Source organism: Salmo salar, chromosome 19, assembly GCF_965601325.2.
Source record: "Salmo salar chromosome 19, fSalSal1, whole genome shotgun sequence".
NCBI classification, from domain to species: domain Eukaryota; kingdom Metazoa; phylum Chordata; class Actinopteri; order Salmoniformes; family Salmonidae; genus Salmo; species Salmo salar.
Genome location: NC_138309.1, coordinates 66,995,864 through 67,017,183, shown reverse-complemented (window position 1 = coordinate 67,017,183; position 21,320 = coordinate 66,995,864). Strand labels below are relative to the sequence as shown.

At 40.5% G+C, this 21,320-nt stretch overlaps 1 protein-coding gene across 1 annotated transcript in view; it reads left to right on the top strand.

Moving 5' to 3' along the window:
- LOC106579088 (speckle-type POZ protein) overlaps window positions 1–17,761 on the top strand; it is a 53,688-nt gene extending 35,927 nt beyond the window's left edge. Inside the window, exons 2-10 of the mRNA XM_014158635.3 lie at window positions 1,018–1,211; window positions 1,325–1,446; window positions 1,691–1,842; window positions 2,780–2,907; window positions 3,813–3,990; window positions 4,113–4,168; window positions 6,511–6,633; window positions 13,491–13,633; window positions 13,785–17,761. Of these exons, the coding sequence (XP_014014110.1) occupies window positions 1,134–1,211; window positions 1,325–1,446; window positions 1,691–1,842; window positions 2,780–2,907; window positions 3,813–3,990; window positions 4,113–4,168; window positions 6,511–6,633; window positions 13,491–13,633; window positions 13,785–13,929 (1,125 nt within the window). The 5' untranslated portion in view covers window positions 1,018–1,133 and the 3' untranslated portion in view covers window positions 13,930–17,761. The remainder of the gene's footprint in view (window positions 1–1,017; window positions 1,212–1,324; window positions 1,447–1,690; window positions 1,843–2,779; window positions 2,908–3,812; window positions 3,991–4,112; window positions 4,169–6,510; window positions 6,634–13,490; window positions 13,634–13,784) is intronic.
- The last annotated feature ends 3,559 nt before the right edge of the window (window positions 17,762–21,320 follow it).

Genomic DNA, 21,320 nt, shown 5'->3' with positions numbered 1-21,320 from the left:
AAGTCCCCGCAGCAAGGTTCCAACATCTAATGTAAAGCCTTCTCAGAAGAGTGAAGGCTGTTATAGCAGCAAACGGGGACCATCTCCATTTTAATGCCCATGATTTTGGAATGAGATGTTTGACAAGCAGTTATGCACATACTTTTGGTCATGTAGTGTATACTGTCAGACTGCTAAGAAAACACAGTCAATTTGTTAGCTAGGCTAATTGTCCATAATTTCTCATCCAATGAGCAGTACGCCAACAAACTGTTTGTGTGGCTCGCTAGCGCTTGGGAGGTCTACAATCTGTCGGCAGCGAATTCCACACAGGAGTAGCTCTCTCCCTTGTTTATTTACAGTTCATTTTGAGACTTAATTGCCATTGTGGAGGTTATTGATTCTGGAGTGACCCGGCCATGGGCATCAATCGTCCGCTGTCCCCAAAGGGTCATGGACAATTTATCTAGCCTGAACCATGGCCCTCACTGGCAATCTCTGTGTGCAGCACTGCCTCATACAGAGTTAGGGAGAATGAATTGATATTATATTGAGTCTAGACCAGCGTTACATGAGTCTAGACCAGCGTTTCCCAAACTCTTGTCTTCGGGACCCCAAGGGGTGCACATTTTTGTTTTTTTCCTTAATCATTTGAATTAGCTGTGTAATGTTAAGTCTTGATAATTAGTTGATTATTAAAATCATCTGTGTCGTGTTTGGGCAAAAACTAATACGTGTTTGGAAAACCCTGGTCTAGACTAATGAGATATGGGCAGCATTTATCCTTGTTGGTCATTTTATGGAGGATTTGCATGGTGGTTAGGCTACTGGTGAGGCCAAACAATTGCCTCTTTTCCAGACTGCTGACTTGCCTGGGCTAGCATTTATTTATTTATTCATTTTTAGATGGGGAAGTGCTCCATATAATTCAGGAATTAAAAAAGAAACAAATGGATATTTTTCAATTCACATAAGGCTGTGTCAGGATTTGGAACATAGTTTGAAAGTCCTGCTCAGACCTGTCCCCTGTCTTTTCAGAGCACAAATTGTTACCTCCTGAGGTTTGTTGACACATTTTAGACTCTGGAGTGATTCTGGACCTCTGAAAGAACAGATTCTCCCACACTCCGCCACGACCTGCTGCCACCCTGGCGATGTCAAGAGTCCCGAGTCCCCCTCCCCCTGCGGAAATGTCCAGCGGGCCTGTGGCGGAGAGCTGGTGCTACACTCAGGTAAGGGATGGGTGTAAGTGTGGGGTTGGGGATTAGAATAATTATTTTCTCAGGTCAAAGCACGCATCTCTTCATTATATTGCCTCCCATCTCTGGCGGCGTTCCCCCCACAGATCAAAGTGGTAAAGTTCTCCTACATGTGGACCATCAACAACTTCAGCTTCTGTCGCGAGGAGATGGGCGAGGTCATTAAGAGCTCCACCTTCTCCTCAGGAGCCAATGACAAGCTCAAATGGTGCGTGGTGGATAAGAGTTTTCTTTACATGTTTCAAGATGTTGTATTTGTTATGAAAGACCATCAAAATTCTACACAATGACTAAGGCATTATCACCAGATGTTGTTGGTTGGAGAGTTAGCATTGGCACCAGTGCAAATTTTGCTGCTAGCAGCCCAACTCTTGTGGTAGCTAACCGCTTTGATGAGTGTGCTGTGTTTAACTGTTGAGTATTGACTGTTTACTCGCTCATAATTCTAACAGGTGTCTGCGGGTGAACCCTAAAGGGCTGGATGAGGAGAGCAAAGACTACCTGTCCCTCTACTTGCTCCTGGTTAGCTGTCCCAAGGCTGAGGTGCGTGCCAAGTTCAAGTTCTCCATCCTCAACGCCAAGGGAGAGGAGACCAAGGCCATGGGTGAGTGGAGTTAGCAGTAGCCACTCTGATGAAGAGCTCTGAGAAATGTAAAGAATAGGATGGGTGTGCCGAATACTCGGATAAAACAAGTATCGTAACATATATGGGACATTTTCCAGATACAATTTTGATACAAGTATTTTTGTGATCGGAAAAAAGTCATTTTCAGCCACCAGCACTCATCTTTCTCAAGTCAGAGATGCTGCATGCTCTTAAAGCCTCAATTGGATAGTTCAGCTGTCTAAAAAAAGAAATGGGTGGGCTGTATGTTGATGCTGCTGCTACGATTGGATAGAGCGCAGCTGTAATGCTCTTCAGCTCCTCGTTGCATGACAGTTTCTTCAGTCAGTTCTTCTCGCACGTTTTGCACCGGTCATTTTAGATTGTTGCTGTTTATATGATAAAAATCAGTGGGCGAGGATGTAGGGGAAAAAAGATGAAACCAGGATGTGCATTCTGAGTGACAGCAAACATGCCTGCTGCAAGTTCTGAGAACACACCCACCTCCGCTGTTCCTGGAGCTTTTTGCGGTCTATAAACATGCAAGGAGGTTATTAGGTCGGTCTAGGCTATTGCCAAGAACCATTCTGAAGCACTTACGTTTTTCCTATTACGAGTATACGATACTATTACAATGGCCAGATCGGCAAACCCCTATAGAATAGTATGCTTGAACATTTTTGTCATTGGTCTCGCTTGTCTGCATTGCAATTCAGCTTTTAGCTGCAAATGTGTACATCATGAAATAAACTAAAGTAGATTTGCAAATTGTTTAAGTATTATCAAGACAACCTTTAGTGGATCAAATCAGCTCACCGGCCAAATTTGGCTCGTCGGCCGCCTGCCTGTTGAAAACCCTTACTCTAGTTCAACACATGAGTCTATGTATAAATAGAAGTGTTTCTCACAAACGTTTCCTCTCTCCTTGGCTCTGCAGAAAGCCAGAGAGCATATCGGTTTGTCCAGGGGAAGGACTGGGGCTTTAAGAAGTTCATCCGCCGAGACTTCCTGTTGGACGAGGCCAACGGTCTTCTGCCTGATGACAAGCTCACCTTGTTTTGTGAGGTAAGACCCCATTCCACTAAATGAGAGAAGCTTAAAAGGGGAAATTTTCATGTCAAATCAATTAATCATCTTTAGACATTAGGCTATTTTTCAGGTCTGGATACATCTGACAAACTTTGATTTGGTAGTGAAATGTTCCTTTAAACAAGATGGGGAAAATTCAAGAGTGTACAGACTGTCCTTTGTGTTAATTTCAGGTGGCCTGGTTTACATTCCCCCTGTATCTCAGCTATTCATGTCTCTGAGGTTGGGTGGGCTGCTGCGATTTGTCATCGTTTTAAATTATTTAGTTGTTTTTGGGGGGTTGATGTGGTTGTCTTTGTTTCATTGGAGCACATTGGAAGGCTTAGTTCATATAAACGTCTCTTTTTGATGGGATCCGTTTGATCGTTGGGAAAAGCGTTTATCATAGTCCAAAACATGTACGCACAGCAATGTTCTAGAATATTGGACCTTTGGTTTTCATACTTTTAGATTTCTCAGTGCAGCTCAAGCTATTTTTCCAGCTGTTAACAGGACTCTTACCGGAGCCATGCTGGTTGGGAATTGTGGGGAGGTGCATGTCCGTGCTGTGCGTCCCCCACGGATGGTGGTGTCAGAGCCGCGTAGATATGTCACAATGGGACGCCGGACTATCGCTTCTCTTCATCTGTGGACTTTGATTTATGCTTAAGGCAGTATGCATGTAGACAGAGCAGCTTTAGTGGCTTCACATTGTTGATAATTGTGACCAGGTTGATTTGGTGGGCTTACTCTCTGGCTGCGTTTAGACAGGCAGGCAGGCAAATTATTTTAATTTTATTTTTTTCAAGAATTGGTCTTCAGATCTGATATCAAAAGACCAAATAGCGGAAAAAAGATTTGAATTGGGCTGCCTGTCTAAACGCAGCCTCTGTTTTCTCAAGGTGAGTGTGGTGCAGGACTCCGTGAACATCTCGGGTCAGAACACCATGAACATGGTGAAGGTGCCTGACTGCAGACTGGCTGATGAGCTGGGTGGGCTGTGGGAGAACTCGCGCTTCACCGACTGCTCCCTGTGTGTGGCCGGGCAGGAGTTCCAGGCCCACAAAGCCATATTAGCAGGTACAGACAGAACACACACACACACACACACATTCATAAAATGCAGACGCCTCCAATTTCTATTGAGGCCCAGTGGCATGATCTAATCTTTTAATCTAAAGATCTATTTGTATTTTCCTCAGCACGCTCTCCTGTCTTCAGTGCCATGTTTGAGCATGAGATGGAGGAGAGCAAAAAGGTGAGTCAGGGGCCCCTTTCCTCAATCTTCCTTCACTTGTTTGTACGTCCAAAAATATATCAGTGCAGGTCAACTTTTTAAAAAATGTTTTGCTTTATTTAGCCAGGTAAATCATGCTCTTTATAATATTGACTTCAAAGTCATGTTTTTTTTGTTCTTGGCTTAAAACATTTCTGTAAAAGAAGGTTGTTTCACTATTTTATTCCCTATCTGCTGGTGTAATGGCATAATTTAACCTCTATGGGCTAGGTGGGACGCAGGCGTCCCCCCCGTGGTGCACTCCATCAACAGCAGGTGCATTTCAAGAGCGGCAAATTTGAATCCAAATAAATGTCAAAATTCAAATTTTTCAAACATACAACTATTTTACACCCTTTGAAAGATAAACATCTCCTTAATCTAACCACGTTTTTACGATTTCAAAAAGGTTTTACGGCGAAAGCATAAATTTAGAGTATGTTAGGACAGTACATTTACAAGAGTTGTGTGTAATGTTTTGTCAATTCAAAGACAGGGTCACCAAAACCATAAAACCAGCTAAAATGATGCACTAACCTTTTACAATCTCCATCAGATGACACTCCTAGGACATTATGTTAGACAATGCATGCATTTTTAGTTCTATCAAGTTCATATTTATATCCAAAAACAGCGTTTTACTATGGCATTGATGTTGAGGAAATCGTTTCCCTCCAATAACCGGCAGTCAAGTCAGCATCACAAATTAAATAATTAAAATTAGAAAACATTGGTAAAATATTATATTGTCATTTAAAGAATTATAGATTTACATCTCTTGAACGCAATCAACTTGCCAGATTTAAAAATAACCTTACTGGGAAATCACACTTTGCAATAATCTGAGCACTGCGCCCAGAAAAATACGCGTTGCGATACAGACTAGTCGTCATGTTGGGGAGATCTAAAATCGAAAATACTATGTAAATAATCCATTACCTTTGATTCTCTTCATCAGATGTCACTTCCAGGTATCACAGGTCCATAACGAATGTAGTTTTGTTCAAAAAAGCTCATCATTTATGTCCAAAAATCTCCGTCTTGTTAGCACATGATCTAAGCCCGCCGGACTTCACTTCATGAACGAGGGGAAAAAATATATTTACGTTCGTTCAAACATGTCAAACGTTGTATAGCATAAATCATTAGGGCCTTTTTTAACCAGAACATGAATAATATTCAAGGTGGACGAATGCATACTCTTTTATAACGTATTGGAACGAGGGTACCCAACATGAACTCGCGCGCCAGGTGTCTAATGGGCCATCATCGTTCCATGGCTCTTGTTCGGTCAGATCTCCCTCCAGAAGACTCAAAACACTTTGTAAAGGCTGGTGACATCTAGTGGAAGCAATAGGAAGTGCCAAAATATTCCTCAGCCCCTGTGTTTTTCAATGGCATAGGTTTAAAGGTAATACAACACATCAGGTATCCACTTTCTGTCAGAAAATGTCTCAGGGTTTTGCCTGCCAAATGAGTTCTGTTATACTCACAGACACCATTCAAACCGTTTTAGAAACTTTAGAGTGTTTTCTATCCATATATAATAAGTATATGCATATTCTAGTTACTGGGTAGGATTAGTAACCAGATTAAATCGGGTACATTTTTTTTATCCAGCCGTGCAAATACTGCCCCCTAGCCCTAACAGGTTAACAGATAGAATGCAGATAGACTTATAGTATCTGCAGCGACTTACTGTCAGTTCATAGTGAAAGGCGTTTCGTAGACCATTCTATTGCACAAGGCTGTTTGACGAAACCCAACAAGAGGGTTTCTAAAATAAAATCATCTCACTACATGTGAGGTCAACATTTTCATCCTTTGCTGTCAAAGCAGCACGATCCCAGGAATTGCGTTTCTTAGCATTTCTTAGAAATTAAATTGTGTGTGATGCCTCAACCATTCTGAAATCCTTTTTAGAAAACAAGGCCATTTTTCAGTCATGGAGCAAGGTTTTTTTTTCTTCTTCAAATGGAACTTTTTTGAAACGGAGAAAGAAATGGTCCACCTTACAATTTCAGACACACAATGATCAATGAACAGCAAGGAGGGGGAAGATGCCCAAATCTATTTTCTCTTTGATGTTTTAGTGGTATTTCCTATTTTGTAATTGAAAGGGCAGCTCTCAAAGTTCCCCACAAACATGTATCATGCACATGTTGTATATTATTCCACTTCGGCTTCCTCTCACGTGGATCAATATTAAACTACTAAAAACGTGCAATTTACATGTATTGTATCTCTCTCTCTGGCTTTCTCCTTCCCCCTTTCTCTCTCTGCCTCACCGCTTTTTTTCTCACTTGCTCTCTCCACCTCTCTAGAACCGAGTGGAGATCAATGACGTGGAGCCAGAGGTCTTCAAGGAGATGATGTGTTTCATCTACACAGACAAGGCCCCCAACTTGGACAAGATGGCTGACGACCTTCTAGCAGCCGCTGACAAGGTAGGGTGAAGTTGACCCTTGACTAGTGTTCCCATTCTTGGTCCTGGGGACCCTAAGGGGTGCACGCACATTTGTTGTTTTTGCCCTAGCACTACACAGCGGATTCAAATAATCAACTCATTATTAAGCTTTTATTATTTGAATCCACTCTGTATTGCTAGGGCAAAAACTAAATGTGCAGCTGATCCAAATCTATACCTAGGCGAAACTTCACCCCGTAGCGACATGGAAGCATCAAAGTTTATTGGTCACGTACACAGCTTAGCACATGTTATAGCGTGTGCAGCAAAATGCTTATTACTAGCGCCTATCAATGCAGTAAAATATCAAGACAGGTACACAAATAAGCAATTAAATATAACAAAAAAAGAAAGAACAACAACTCGAATGTCGGAACGAGTCCAATTTAACAACCCGAATAGCACTAACAGTAATCCAAATGCAATCTACACCAGATGCAATCTACACCAGATGCATTTACACCAGATGCATTTACACCAGATGCATTTACACCAGATGTACTAGGAATTAAATGTACAGCAGTAGATACAGTGCATTAGTAAGCTCAAGAATTCAGAATATCATTACATTTGTGGTGTGTGTGTGTGTAACTAAAATGCAATTTACAGTAGTAGAAATATTAGAATGAGCTATGTGAAGAATACAGTATATAAATACACTACAAACCCCCATAGCAAAATGGATAGAATTGCAGGGTGTTGGGCTGACCGCACCATCCTCTGGAAAGCCCTGCGGTTGTTACACTACAAACCTGCAGGGTGTTGGGCTGACCGCACCATCCTCTGGAAAGCCCTGCGGTTGTTACACTACAAACCTGCAGGGTGTTGGGCTGACCGCACCATCCTCTGGAAAGCCCTGCGGTTGCGGACGGTGCAATTGCTATACCAGGCGGTGACACAGCCCAACAGGATGTTCTCAATGGTGCATCTGTAGAAGTTTTTGAGGGTGTTGGGGACCAAGACAAATTTCTTCAGCCTCCCGAGGTGCCTTCTTCACCACACTGTCTGTGTAAAGGGACCATTGATGTGATGTGCACACAGGAACTTGAAGCTTTTGAACAGGGGTTGGAACCAAAAATAGTTTTCCAATCATTTTGTTCTGAACAGAATCATTTATTTTTTTTAGTTCCATTCCACTCTTCCAACCTACAAAATGCATTTCTGTACTGGTTCAAACAACAACAACAAAAAAGTACCGGTTTATATAGTTGCTTTCTGTTCTTTTTAAGTGTCTTTTTTTAATTATTTTTTTTTACACTTGCTCAACATTTAAATTACTTCACCGGGGATAGGACAGCTTGCTATGGAGCGGGCTAACTATAGTTGTTTTAGCCTAGGCATGGGCGCTATCGGCTGCCTGAAATTTTGCGGTTTGCGAGAGAGGGTGGGAGGAGTAGGAGGCTTGGCTTGAAGGGCTGGGGATCTTGTTATGACATACATTATCTTAATTAGGCCCATAGAATTATACCTATGGAATGAGTGGATTCTATGGGGGAACTTTTTGAATGTCTTTGAACTTCTGAGAGTTGGACCAGAGCTAACAAGCTTGTGTGTGTGCAGAGCGGAACCAGAATTAAAAACACGACTTGCCTTTTTATTGTTAATAAATTCAATGTGAAATATGAAACCTATCGTATCGATAACTAGCATTGGAAAAAGTTAATCCATGTTGCCTACACATGCACACACACAAGATTTTCAACTGACAGGCAGACACTGGAATACCTTTCTGAGTGACAGAGTGAGGGCTTTGTTCCGTGTTTTGTGGGACTGAAAAAAATGCCTGGAATGTAAAACAACATTAACCGGTTCTCATGCTTTTAAAAAAGCTGTTTGTTTCCGGAACAGTATAGATATCACTTTCGTTCCCGTTTTCTGATTTAGATATTTTCTGGTGTTCTGTTCCTTGATCCAGTCCCAACCTCTGCTTTTGACCTTCCACTGCTGCCCCGTCGATGTGAATGAGGGCATGCTCTCTCCGTCTCCTTTAGTCCACAATCAGCTCCTTCGTATTGTTGACGTTGAGGGAGAGGTTATTTTCCTGGCACCACTCCGCCAAGGCACTCGCCTCCTCCCTGTAGACTGTCTTGTTGTTGTTGGCAATCAGGCCTACCACTGTTGTCATCAACAAACTTGAGTTGGAGATGTGCATGGCCACGCAGTCATGGGTGAACAGGGAGTGTAGGAGGGGATGGATCACACACCCCGGTGTTGTTGCCTACCTTCACTTGGGGTCGGCCCATCAGGAAGTCCAGGACCCAGTTGCACAGGAAGGGCATCAGACCCAGGGCCCTGAGCTTAGTGATGAGCTTGGAGGGCACTATGGTGTTGAAGGCTTGAGCTGTAGTAATTGACGAACAGCATTCTTACATAGGTAATCCTCTTGTCCAGGCGGGAGAGCAGTGCGATTGCGTCTTCCGTGGATCTGTTGGGGTGGTATGCAAATTGTGGTGTCAAGTAAAAAATGAGGGTGATCTTTGGTAGAGCCCACTGTAGCAACGTTTCACAATGGAAAACGAAACTGTATTTTTCTGTGGACAAGTTCACGGTCGTATTCATTAGGGCACACAGAAAATGAATTCAAGTGTTTCTTATTGTACAAATGCAGATAGTCCCTCTGTGTGTCGGTTTTCTTCTGTTTGCGAATGAATCGGGCAGTTCCTCACCGTTCAAAATATTCCTTCTAACAATGTCCTTGAAATGCCTCCCTTCCCCTTCTTCCCCCTCAATAACACTAATACATTGAAGGATAGGTTTCAAACCTGATGTTTATAAACACGTGAAATCTACAGCGTACCCCATTATATAAAATTACGCAATTGGGCTGAATCTACTCTTAAAACAGGGCTTGACATTCAGGTAAATTTGCCAGTACACTGGGCCAGTGCCAACTCAGAGCATAATTTACATTTTATCTTTAGTTTTCTGGCTGAGTAAGTAGCCTATAGCCTATAATGACCTACCCTCCATACACAAAAAGTTACATTTTAACTTGACAATATCATATTAACAGATTTTTTTTGGAGGATAAAAAGGGTGTTATTGTTAGCGAATTTGAACAGTCTATTGTTGTAGGGCACTATAAAATCATATCTTTTGCTAAATTCATGGAACAATAAAAAATAAACATTTAGGAGGTGTAGTTGTCCTTAAATTCAATTGCACCTAGCAAGAGACCGTTGTTTGGCTATCTGTATTTTTGTACTGTGTTTTGTACTGTACGCCAATGCACTAAAAGTGTAAGCTACATGTGACGGCAGAGTTTGCACAACCAATACCCCAAGATTGATAGTAGTATCATTCTGCCAGGTAGGCCTACTTTGCAAAAAACATTTCATTGGAAAGATTTGTTGGGAAAGCCTTTAGAAATGTTCATTCAAACAGAGAATGATGACTGAATTGCGCATCATAAAGACTCACCCAAGACTTCAGACCAAACTTTTCGAATTCTGTGAGCTGCTCCACGCAACAACCAGTTAAGAGCTGCACTCTCTGGCTACCTGACAGATTATGCCGCTCAAACTAGGTTATGTGTGCGGCGCGAGTGCAATAAATCATCTACTTAACGAACTAACGGCTTCAGGAATTTCTTTTTTTTTTCATAAATTATTTAGCCTAGATTGAAAATGGCATTATTACAAAACAAAATGTTACAAGCCCAGGCGGGCCTCTGACAAGGATGATTGACTGCTGTGGAGGGTTATCGAGCCCTGTACAATACCCATGAAAGATTCTAATGGAAAGATTGTGTCTGTAAAAACCCTATGCCTCCACCTGAGCACATTGCCTGCCACTTAGAAGAACAATTTTCGTAGAAGATACATTCTTCCTTAGTGTTTTGTTAACCTGTTCGCTATAGGGTGCAGTATTTTCACGGCCGGACGAAAACGTACCCAAATTAAACTGCTTACTACTCTGGCCCAGATATTAGAATATGCATATTATTAGTAAATTTGGATAGAAAACACTGAAGTTTCTAAAACTGTTTGAATGATGTCTGTGAGTATAACATAACTCATATGGCAGGCAAAAACCTGAGAAAAATCCAATCAGGAAGTGGAAAATCTGAGAATTGTAGTTCTTTTTAATCTTTATCGAAACTACATTGTCTGTGGGGTCACGTTGCACTTCCTAAGGCTTCCATTGGCTGTCAACAGCCTTCAGAAAGTTCTTTCAGCCTTCTCCTGTTACTGGGCAGATAATAGTAGCTCAGTCAATCAGTGGACTGCCTATGGACAAAGGGCTTGGTATGCGCGATCCCGCGAGCGCGCCGTTCCTTCTTTTTCCCCTGGAATGAATACGCTATTGTCCGGTTGGAATATTATCGCAATTTTACGTAAAAAATACCCTAAAGAATGATTGCAAACAACGTTTGACATGTTTCTACGAACGGTAATGGAACATTTTGACTTTTCGTCTCTGGTACTGCGCTCGCGCGTTATGCCTTTGGATAGTGATCTGAACGCACGAACGAAACGGAGGTATTTGGACATAAATATGGATTATTTCGAACAAAAAGAACATTTTCTTGTGGAAGTAGCAGTCCTGGGAGTGCATTCTGACGAAGATCAGCAGTCCTGGGAGTGCATTCTGACGAAGATCAGCAAAGGTAAGAGAATATTTGTAATACTACTGAGTTTAGTTGACCCCGAACTTGGCGGGTGTCTGTATAGCTTGCTGTGATGGCGAGCTATGTACTCAGAATATTGAAAAATGTGCTTTCTCCGTAAAGCTATTTTAAAATCTGACACAGCGGTTGCATTAACCTCTCTGGGCTAGGTGGGACGTTAGCGTCCCACTCTATTCAACAGCCAGTGAAATCGCGTGGCGCGAAATACAAATACCTCAAATATGCTATTACTTCAATTTCTCAAACATATGACTATTTTACACCATTTGAAAGATAAGACACTCGTTAATCCAACCACATTGTCCGATTTCAAAAAGGCTTTACAGCGAAAGCAAAACATTAGATTATGTCAGGAGAGTACATAGCCAAAAACAATCACACAGCCATTTTCAAAGCAAGCATATATGTCACAAAAATCCAAACCACAGCTAAATGCAGCACTAACTTTTGATGATCTTCATCAGATGACACTCCTAGGACATTATGTTATACAATACATGCATGTTTTGTTCAATCAAGTTCATATTTACATTAAAAAACTGCTTTTTACATTAGCATGTGATGTTCAGAACTAGCATACCCACCGAAAACTACCGGTGAATTTACTAAATTACTCATGATAAACGTTGACAAAATACATAACAATTATTTTAAGAATTATAGATACAGAACTCCTTTATGCAATCGCTATGTCAGATTTTAAAATAGCTTTTCGGCGAAAGCACATTTTGCAATATTCTGAGTACATAGCTCAGCCATCACAGGCTAGCTATTCAGACACCCGCCAACGTCGGGGCAACCTAAACTCAGAATTACTATTAGAAAAATTGGATTACCTTTGCTGTTCTTCGTCAGAATGCACTCCCAGGACTTCTACTTCAACAACCAATGTTGTTTTGGTTCCAAATAATCCATAGTTATATCCAAATACCTCCGTTTTGTTCGTGTGTTCAGATCACTATCCGAAGGGTAACGCGCGAGCGCATTTCATGACAAAAAATGTCAAAATATTCCATTACCGTACTTCGAAGCATGTCAAACGCTGTTTAAAATCAATTTTTATGCAATTTTTCTCGTAAAATAGCGATAATATTCCAACCGGACAACGTTGTATTCATTCAAAGAGGAAAATAAAAAAAATGGCGAGGTCTCGTGAAGGCGCATCTCCAGTCTCACTGTCCCCAGGCAGACCACTTACAAACTCTGCTGCTGTACTTTGCCCAGAGACAGGAGACGCGTCATTCCGCTTTCTGAAGGCTTTAGAGAGCCAATGGAAGCCTTAGAAAGTGTCACTTAACAGCACAGATGCTGTAATTTCGATAGAGATGCAACAGAAGGACTAAAAATTGTCAGACAGGCCACTTCCTGCATGGGATCTTCTCAGGTTTTTGCCTGCCATATGAGTTCTGTTATACTCACAGACACCATTCAAACAGTTTTAGAAACTTTAGAGTGTTTTCTATCCAAATCTACTAATTACATGCATATTCTAGTTTCTGGGCAAGAGTAGTAACCAGATTAAATCGGGTATGTTTTTTTATCCGGCCGTGAAAATACTGCCCCCTATCCCAGACAGGTTAACCTGTTGGCTATAGCCGTTCCACTAGCGGAACGCCTAGCCAACATCCAATGGAACAGCAGGGCGCGAAATACAAAACATCAAAAATCGAATAATTTCAATTTCTCAAACATACGACTATTTTACACCATTTTAAAGATACACTTCTCCTTGATGTAACCACATTATCCGATTTCAAAAAGGCTGTAAGGCGAAAGCAAAACATTAGATTATGTTAGGAGAGTACATAGACAATAATAACCACACAGCCATTTTCCAAGCAAGTATATGTGTCACAAAAACCTAAAACACAGCTAAATGAAGCACTAACCTTTGACGATCTTCATCAGATGACACTCCTAGGACATCATGTTACACAATACATGTATGTTTTGTTCGATAAAGTTCATATTTATATCCAAAAACAGCATTTTACATTGGCGCGTGATGTTCAGAAAATGTATTCCCACCAAAACCTCCGGTGAATGAGCACATCAATTTACAAAAATACTCATCATAAACATTTACAAAATATATAACAATTATTTTAAGAATTATAGATATACTACTCCTTAATCTGTTTGTCCTCATTTTCATGTTCCTTCTCTACCTAATCCACCTCATCCATCTGTGTTTCTGTGCGTCTCAGTATGCTCTTGAGAGGCTGAAGGTGATGTGTGAGGATGCACTGTGCACCAGTCTGTCTGTGGAGAACGCTGCAGAGATCCTCATCCTGGCAGACCTGCACAGCGCCGACCAGCTTAAAACACAGGCTGTGGACTTCATCAACTAGTGAGTTTTAACTACTGTGTGTGTTTGGGGGGGGGGGGGGGCACAACGAGCTAGCAGTCTCCTATACATACCAGTGTTTCTTAATCTTGTTCCAGGGTACCCAGTGCACATTTTTTAGTTTTTGAAATTGTCCCCCCCCCTCTCTCTCTAGCCATGCTGCCGAGGTTATGGAGACGGCGGGCTGGAAGTCCATGGTGGCATCCCATCCTCACCTAGTGGCCGAAGCCTACCGCTCGCTGGCCTCGGCCCAGTGCCCCTTCCTGGGACCGCCCCGGAAACGCCTCAAACAGTCTTAACACACATACCACCACCCGCCCTCCTCGCACGCACAGGGGAAATCCCTCCCCACCACAATTAACGCATCTCCCTCAACCCCTCCGTCCCATATCTGAACCTGCTGTATTTGTCTTCTGAGATAGAGGGGGGAAATGGAGGAGAGGGCCAACAGTCAGGATAAGAAGGGGATGTTTTGTTTACAATGAGCTGCTAGGCTACGCTAAAAACCCTCTTTCTCCTCAGCTCTGGCTTAATGAGGTCGGTGTTTGTTGTTGTGAACCCGTAACCACAAGAAGACCTGCGTCCTTCGATGACATGGGTCAGCCACATCCCATGATGTGGAGTCTACCAACTGCATAGGAGATTGAAGGGGGGAAGAAATTGACAAATCCAACCAAGCCCACAAGAAACACTCTTTCGAACATGGAGGATACAAGAGAGCAAAGTGGAGCAACGCAAAGCAAGGCCTTCACTGCACATATGTAGATTAGCTTTGTCTGTCCCTTTCTCTGTTCTCATTGGTTGACAACCATAGGCGCAGGTGTCAATCGAAAAAAGGGCGAAAAGGTCCTATTTGATAGACTGGTTAAGTAGACGCAGCATGAAGGAATGGGCCTGTTTACCATGATGACCTAGGAGCCCAGGGCCAAGGGCCTGTTCAAAGACTGGAAACCCTGTTTTTAAAGTAGTGGGGAAAATGTTGCACTAATGTTACAGGTCAGCCCTTTGTCAAATGCCGCTGCAGCAGCAGCGATACAGAGTACTGTAGTAGAGAAGCACACATAACGCAAGCTTAGTGGGCGAAACCGTTGGACTGCCAAGGACAAATACCCTTTAACCTTCAAGCTAGCGATGGGTCATTTTGACCCCTGAGGCATATTTTTTATCATAGCCCAGAGATGGTTTATTAAATTCTTTCAATTTTTCATGACTTTGTCAATCAACTTGTTCTTAATAAATCTAAGTCATTGTTTAGTGTTTCTGTATCAATATGGACTCTTAAAAAAAAGTATACTGCTTTGGAGTCATTTTTTTTTTTAACAAGTTAGCCATACCATTAGAAGGTGGAGGGAGACCTGTATCTGTGATTTTGACCAGATAGACAGATCATTTGCAGAGATGCTGTATACAGGTAACTGCCAAAATAAAGGAAACGCCAACATAACGTGTCTTAATAGGATGTCAAGACAGATAGGCTACCATCTCAGTTGTCTCTCTTGGTAACCTATGATTCGAAAAGTAAGCTATTTCATTTAACATCCAGGGAATGCATGATTTTATATTTTTATTTGCAACCTGTCAAAATAAGATCCCGAACGATCAGATTTATTTTAGGCTAATCAGAGAATTTGCTGACATTATTGTGCATATTGGCTTATAGGCTATATTAATCACCACCTGAGGAAGTGGGGAACTCAAAACACTTAGCTAGATTGCTAACTCTAAATATGATATTGTTGCTATATAGCCATTTAGGCTTATTTATTAATATAGCAGTAAACATCAGGTAATATCCTACAAACACTTTCCAGCGCTAGGCCTAGGCTATGTGATGTTGGCCTGTTTACTGCACATGACGTGCTCTGCATCGAAACCATACTACAGCCTCCTCCGGTTGTAAAGTGTTGCCTTGAACTCAATATTAAGAAGTGAGAAATAAATGATATACTCACAAAGCTCTGGCTGTCCTCTCTAACTAGAACGATAGTAGATGCTTTGAAAACTGTTTTTTTTTCCCCCCCACAATTGCAGTTTGGGCATTGGTCATATGCTTGTGCTTCTCTGAATGCATCTCCTTCCTCCGTGCGCACAGTGGGGAGAGTGAGTGGACAGGCAGATACTTTCATAGCAGGGAATCAGCATAATGCACAGGCTATTACTGTTGTCCAAATAATGATTTTAGAACAAGCTACAGAAAAGCAGAAAATTACCTACGTATGCAAAATGCTTCAGTAAGAGGAAAGCAATGTCGGTGTCTAATTTTAGGTTTATCGTCCTATGCTCCTTTGAGACCCCTCACCCAAAATCACTGAAATCTCTTCTAGCCATGTTAGCCAAAATAATAGGCAACTGGGCCTTTTATACCCTAAGCATGATGGGCGGTTAATTGCTTAATTAACTCTGGAACCACATCTGTGTAAAAGCATCTGCTTTCAATATACTTTGTATTCCTCATTTGCTCAAGTGTTTCCTTTATTTTGACAGTTTCCTGTAGATATCCATGTACTCACCTAAGATTGTACTTTTCTATACCACATATCTTATGACTGTACAAACCAAAATTTCCTTATTTTTGTGCATAATACAAGTCTGCCAATGGTATACAAAGTCTGCCAATGGTATACATACTTGATAGAACTGTAATTCAGATACTCTGAATCTACACAGAGAGCTGTATTGGTGCATTATCCAAAAAGTAGTTATTGTAGGGAAAATCTAAGAAAGTTGTGATTTCAGGTTTCTCTAGAGACATAATATTAAGTAATGCATATCATCAGAGGGTGGAGGGGGACCTGTTGCAGTGATCTTGTCCTGAAAGACGGATCACCTGCAGAGATGGAGCACCTTAAGTACTTGCCTTGGTTATAACTGGTTATTCCTAGGTATGAGCGTATCCAAATTACAATTGATATAGTTGCAGTCAAAACACCTTTTATAAAAGTCTGTCAGTGGTATGAATACTTGGTAGAACTGTAATACAGAAACCAGCTATTCTCTGAATGTACATATAGTGCTGTATTGGTGTGTATTCTCTGGAGAAAAAAAATATTCTATGGAAATGCTATATAAATTCCTACAGATATGGGATCTTAATTTGAGACAGTTTGCTACATCAGGAAAGTGATCCTGCAGCAACAGGAAATGTGAATTATTATGTGGATTATAATTAATGGACATTTTTTGTAGGGATTGATAAATGTTTTAAAGCAAATAAAGTCTGAATTTTTATGCGTAAATTATAAACTTTAGAATCCTTTTTAAACCTCGATTACACTACGAGTTAACATTACCTGCTGTGCAAGACATTTCCTGCAACAACAGGGTGATCAAATTAAGATCCTACATCTGTATAATATTGTACATGTCACTTGTTAAGATATTTTGGTTGCTATACAATTTGATTTAATGTGACTTTGAGGATTTGGGCTTACTCTTTTAAGCATGCATTAACCCCTACCACTCCCATTGTTTCGCTAGCAGTTGGTAATCCACATATGTAAAATATGATGGAAGCTTGCGGATTAAAGCTAAATTCTCTGCAAGAGACACAAAAAGAAAAGAAAACTCTCTCCCATATGGAATGTTGCTTGATCTGCATCTTATTTTATCAATAGAAAAGAAAGTAGAGGGGTTGTAAAAGAGCAATGCACAACGTAAAGTGTTTTTTGGGGGTCATGATGTAATTGTAGTTTTGTGTGTGGATCTGTCTTGAAATCTCAGGATTTCTGTTGGAAAACAACCCAGAGAAGATGTGCATCAGTTACAATTTTACATTGGGCTTCAATCAGGCTTGTATATATTTTTTTTGTGATTTACTTTCTAGTTGTTTTTCCTCAGAACTGTCCTCATTGTTTTTCATAGGAATTTGTACAGACACACAAAGTATTTTTGAACAATGTAAACAAACATTTTCAACCATAAAATTGAAAAGCAGTTTTTTTGGGGGGGCTCAGCCCTGGGAGAGAATAACCAGAATGTGAAAACTAAGTATAAAATCTAATATTTCACTACGGTTTTTACCTGGCTGCAAATTAACCGTTTCTTTCCTGTAGACATGTCTGGTAATGCTTAGTTATTGCTGTTTTTTTCCTTCCCAAAGGAATAAACCACAGCTATTTTGTAATGAATGCAGCACAGTCTTGGTTCATTGTGTGATAAAATGTTTTGTATTACACATTTTGTTAGTCGGAATTCAAAAGGGTGATCAAATCAATTTAATCCAATCTACACACACTACCCCATAATGACAAAGTGAAAACATGTTTTTATAAATGTTTGCAAATTTATTGAACATAAAATACAGATATCTCCAATACTTAAGATCACACCCGTAAGTCAGTACATGTTAGAATCACCTGTGGCAGCGATTACAGCTGTGAATCTTTCTGGGTAAGTCTCTAAGAGCTTTGCACACTTGATTGTACAATGTTTGCACATTTATTCTTTTTACACTTCTTCAAGCTGTGTCAAGTTGGCTGTTGATCATTGCTAGACAGCCATTTTCAAGTCTTGCCATGGATTTAAGGAAATTTAAATCAAAACTTAACTAGGAACATTCAATGTCCTCTTGGTAAGCAACTCCAGTGTATATATTTGGCCTTACGTTTTAGGGTATTGTCCTGCTGAAAGGTGAATTTGTCTCCCAGTGTCTGTTGAAAAGCAGACCGAACCAGGTTTTTCTCTAGGATTTTTGCCTGTGCTTAGCTCTATTTGTTATTTTTAACCTAAAGTCCCTAATCCTTGCAGATGACAAGCATAGCCATATCATGATGCAGCCACTACCATGCCTGAAAATATGAAGGGGTAAAACGTAATGAGTTATGTTTGGTGCAAATCCAACACAACGCTTTGTATTCAGGACATAAAGTGAATTTCTTTGCCAGATTTTGTGCAGTTGTACTTTTGTGCCTTATTACAAACAGGATTAATATTTGTACTTATTTCACTGCCATTTAAGTTAGTATTGTGGAGTAACTACAATGTTGTTGATCCATCCTCAGTTTTCTCCTGTCACAGCCATTAAACTCTGTTTTAAAGTCACCATTGGCCTCATGGTGAAATCCCTGAGCGGTTTCCTTCCTCTCCGGTAACTGAGTTAGAAAGGAGTAGAGGTCGACCGATTAATCGGCATGGCCAATTAATTAGGGACAATTTCAAGTTTTCATAACAATCGGTAATCTGCATTTTTGGATGCAGATTATGGCCGATTATATTGCACTCCACGAGAAGACTGCGTGGCAGGCTGACCACCTGTTACGTGAGTGCAGCAAGGTGCCAAGGTAAGTTGCTAGCTAGCATGACACTTAAAAAAAAAAAATCAATCTTAACATAATCACTAGTTAACTATACATGGTTGATGATATTACTAGTTTAACTAGCTTGTCCTGCATTGCAAATAATCAATGCTTTGCCTGTTAATTTATCATCGAATCACAGCCTACTTCACCAAACGGGTGATGATTTAACAAGCGCATTCGCTAAAAAAGCACTGCCGTTGCACCAATGTACCTAACCATAAACATCAATGCCTTTCTTAAAATCATTACAAAAGTATATATTTTTAAACCTGCATATTTAGTTAAAATAAATTCATGTTAGGCAATATTAACTTTTGTGTCACTTCTCTTGCTTTCTGTGCAAGTAGAGTCAGGGTATATGCAGCAGTTTGGGCCGCCTGGCTCGTTGCGAACTGTGTGAACACCATTTCTTCCTAACAATGACTAATTCATTTGCCAGAATTTTACATAATTATGACAACATTGAAGGTTGTGCAACGTAACAGCAATATTTAGACCTGTTTGATAAAATACGGAACGTTCCGTATTTCACTGAAGGAATAAAGGTTTTGTTTTCGTAATGACAGTTTCCAGATTTGATCATATTAATGACCTAAGGCTCGTATTTCTGTGTTTATTATAATTAAGTCTATGATTTGATATTTGATAGAGCAGTCTGACTGAGGGGTGGTAGGCAGCAGCAGGCTCGTAAGCATTCATTCAAACAGCACTTTCCTGCGTTTGCCAGCAGCTCTGCAATGCTTGAAGCACAGCGCTGTTTATGACTTCAAGCCTCTCAACTCCCGAGATTAGGCTGGTAATACTATAGTGCCTATAAGAACATCTAATAGTCAAAGGTATATGAAATACAAATGCTATAGAGAGAGAAAGTCTAATAACTAAAACCTAAAACTTCTTAACTGGGAATATTGAAGACTCGTTAAAAGGAGCCACCAGCTTTCATATGTACTCATGTTCTGAGCAAGGAACTTAAAAGTTAGCTTTTTTACATGGCACATATTGCACTTTTACTTTGTCTCCAACACTCTGTTTTTGCATTATTTAAACCAAATTGAACATGTTTCATTATTTATTTGAGACTAAATCGATTTTTATTTATGTATTATATTAAGTTAAAATAAAGGTGTTCATTCAGTATTGTTGTAATTGTCATTATTACAAATATATATATATCAAAATTGGCCGATTAATCGCTATCGGCTTTTATTTGTCCTCCAATAATCGGTATCGGCGTTAAAAAATCATAATCGGTCGACCTCTAGAAAGGACACCTGTATATTTGTAGTGACCATGTGTATTGGTACACCATCAAAAGTGTAATTAATAACTTCACCATGCTCAAATGGACATTAAATGTAATTTTTTTTTCTTTTTTTCCCCCCCATCTCTACCAATAGTTGCTCTTCTTTGTGAGGCATTGGAAGGGGTGTGAATACTTTCTGAAGGCATTGTATATTTACGTTACTGCTGTATTCTAAAATTGAATAAATAAAAAAAAATAGGTAATTCCTCATCAATCTACACAATTAACCCCATAATGACAAAGTGAAAACAGGTTTTTAGAAATTTTTGCTAATTTATACAAAATAAACATCTTATTTACATAAGTATTCAGACCCTTTACTATGAGACTTGCAATTGAGCTCAGGTGCATCCTGTTTCCATTGCACATCCTTGAGATATTTCTACAACTTGATTGGAGTCCACCTGTGGTAGATTAAATTGATTGGACATGATTTGGAAAGGCGCACATCTGTCTATATAAGGTCCCACAGTTGACAGTGCATGTCAGTGCAAAACCAAGCCATGAGGTCGAAGGAATTGTCTGTAGAGCTTCGAGACAGGATTGTGTCAAGGCACAGATCTGGGGAAGGGTAACAAAAATTGTCCTCCCCCTCATTTTTTTATTTTTGGCCTTGGATGAGTCTCAATAGCCTATATTGGCTTCCTCGTCATCTCATCTCCATGATTTGACATCACAGGATAGTTGAAAGCAACATGGTGGATGCCCAACAAGATTTGTTTTCACCTGTCCAGTCCTTTGCCATCACTGCAGATAATGGAAAGAGAGGAGAGGAGGAAGACTCTTTAGACGATTGAGATGCACCCCAAGGACGAGGAGGACTGTTACTGATCATTCCTTGAACGATTGCATTCAATTGTCTTGGTTGTTGCAACAAGCATACCCATCCCTGGTTAATAAAGTTACTGATACTTGTGCTGTATGTGACATCCTCAGACATGATTGAATTTGTCATGTATTTTCAGGCACCTGATCACTTCCTTCGTCTATGCCAACGATATAATTAAAATTATATATCTGGCATCTGTTTTGACGCTCTCATCCAGTCTGGCACAAGATGGCGCCGATATACATGGTCAGCCTGTTCATG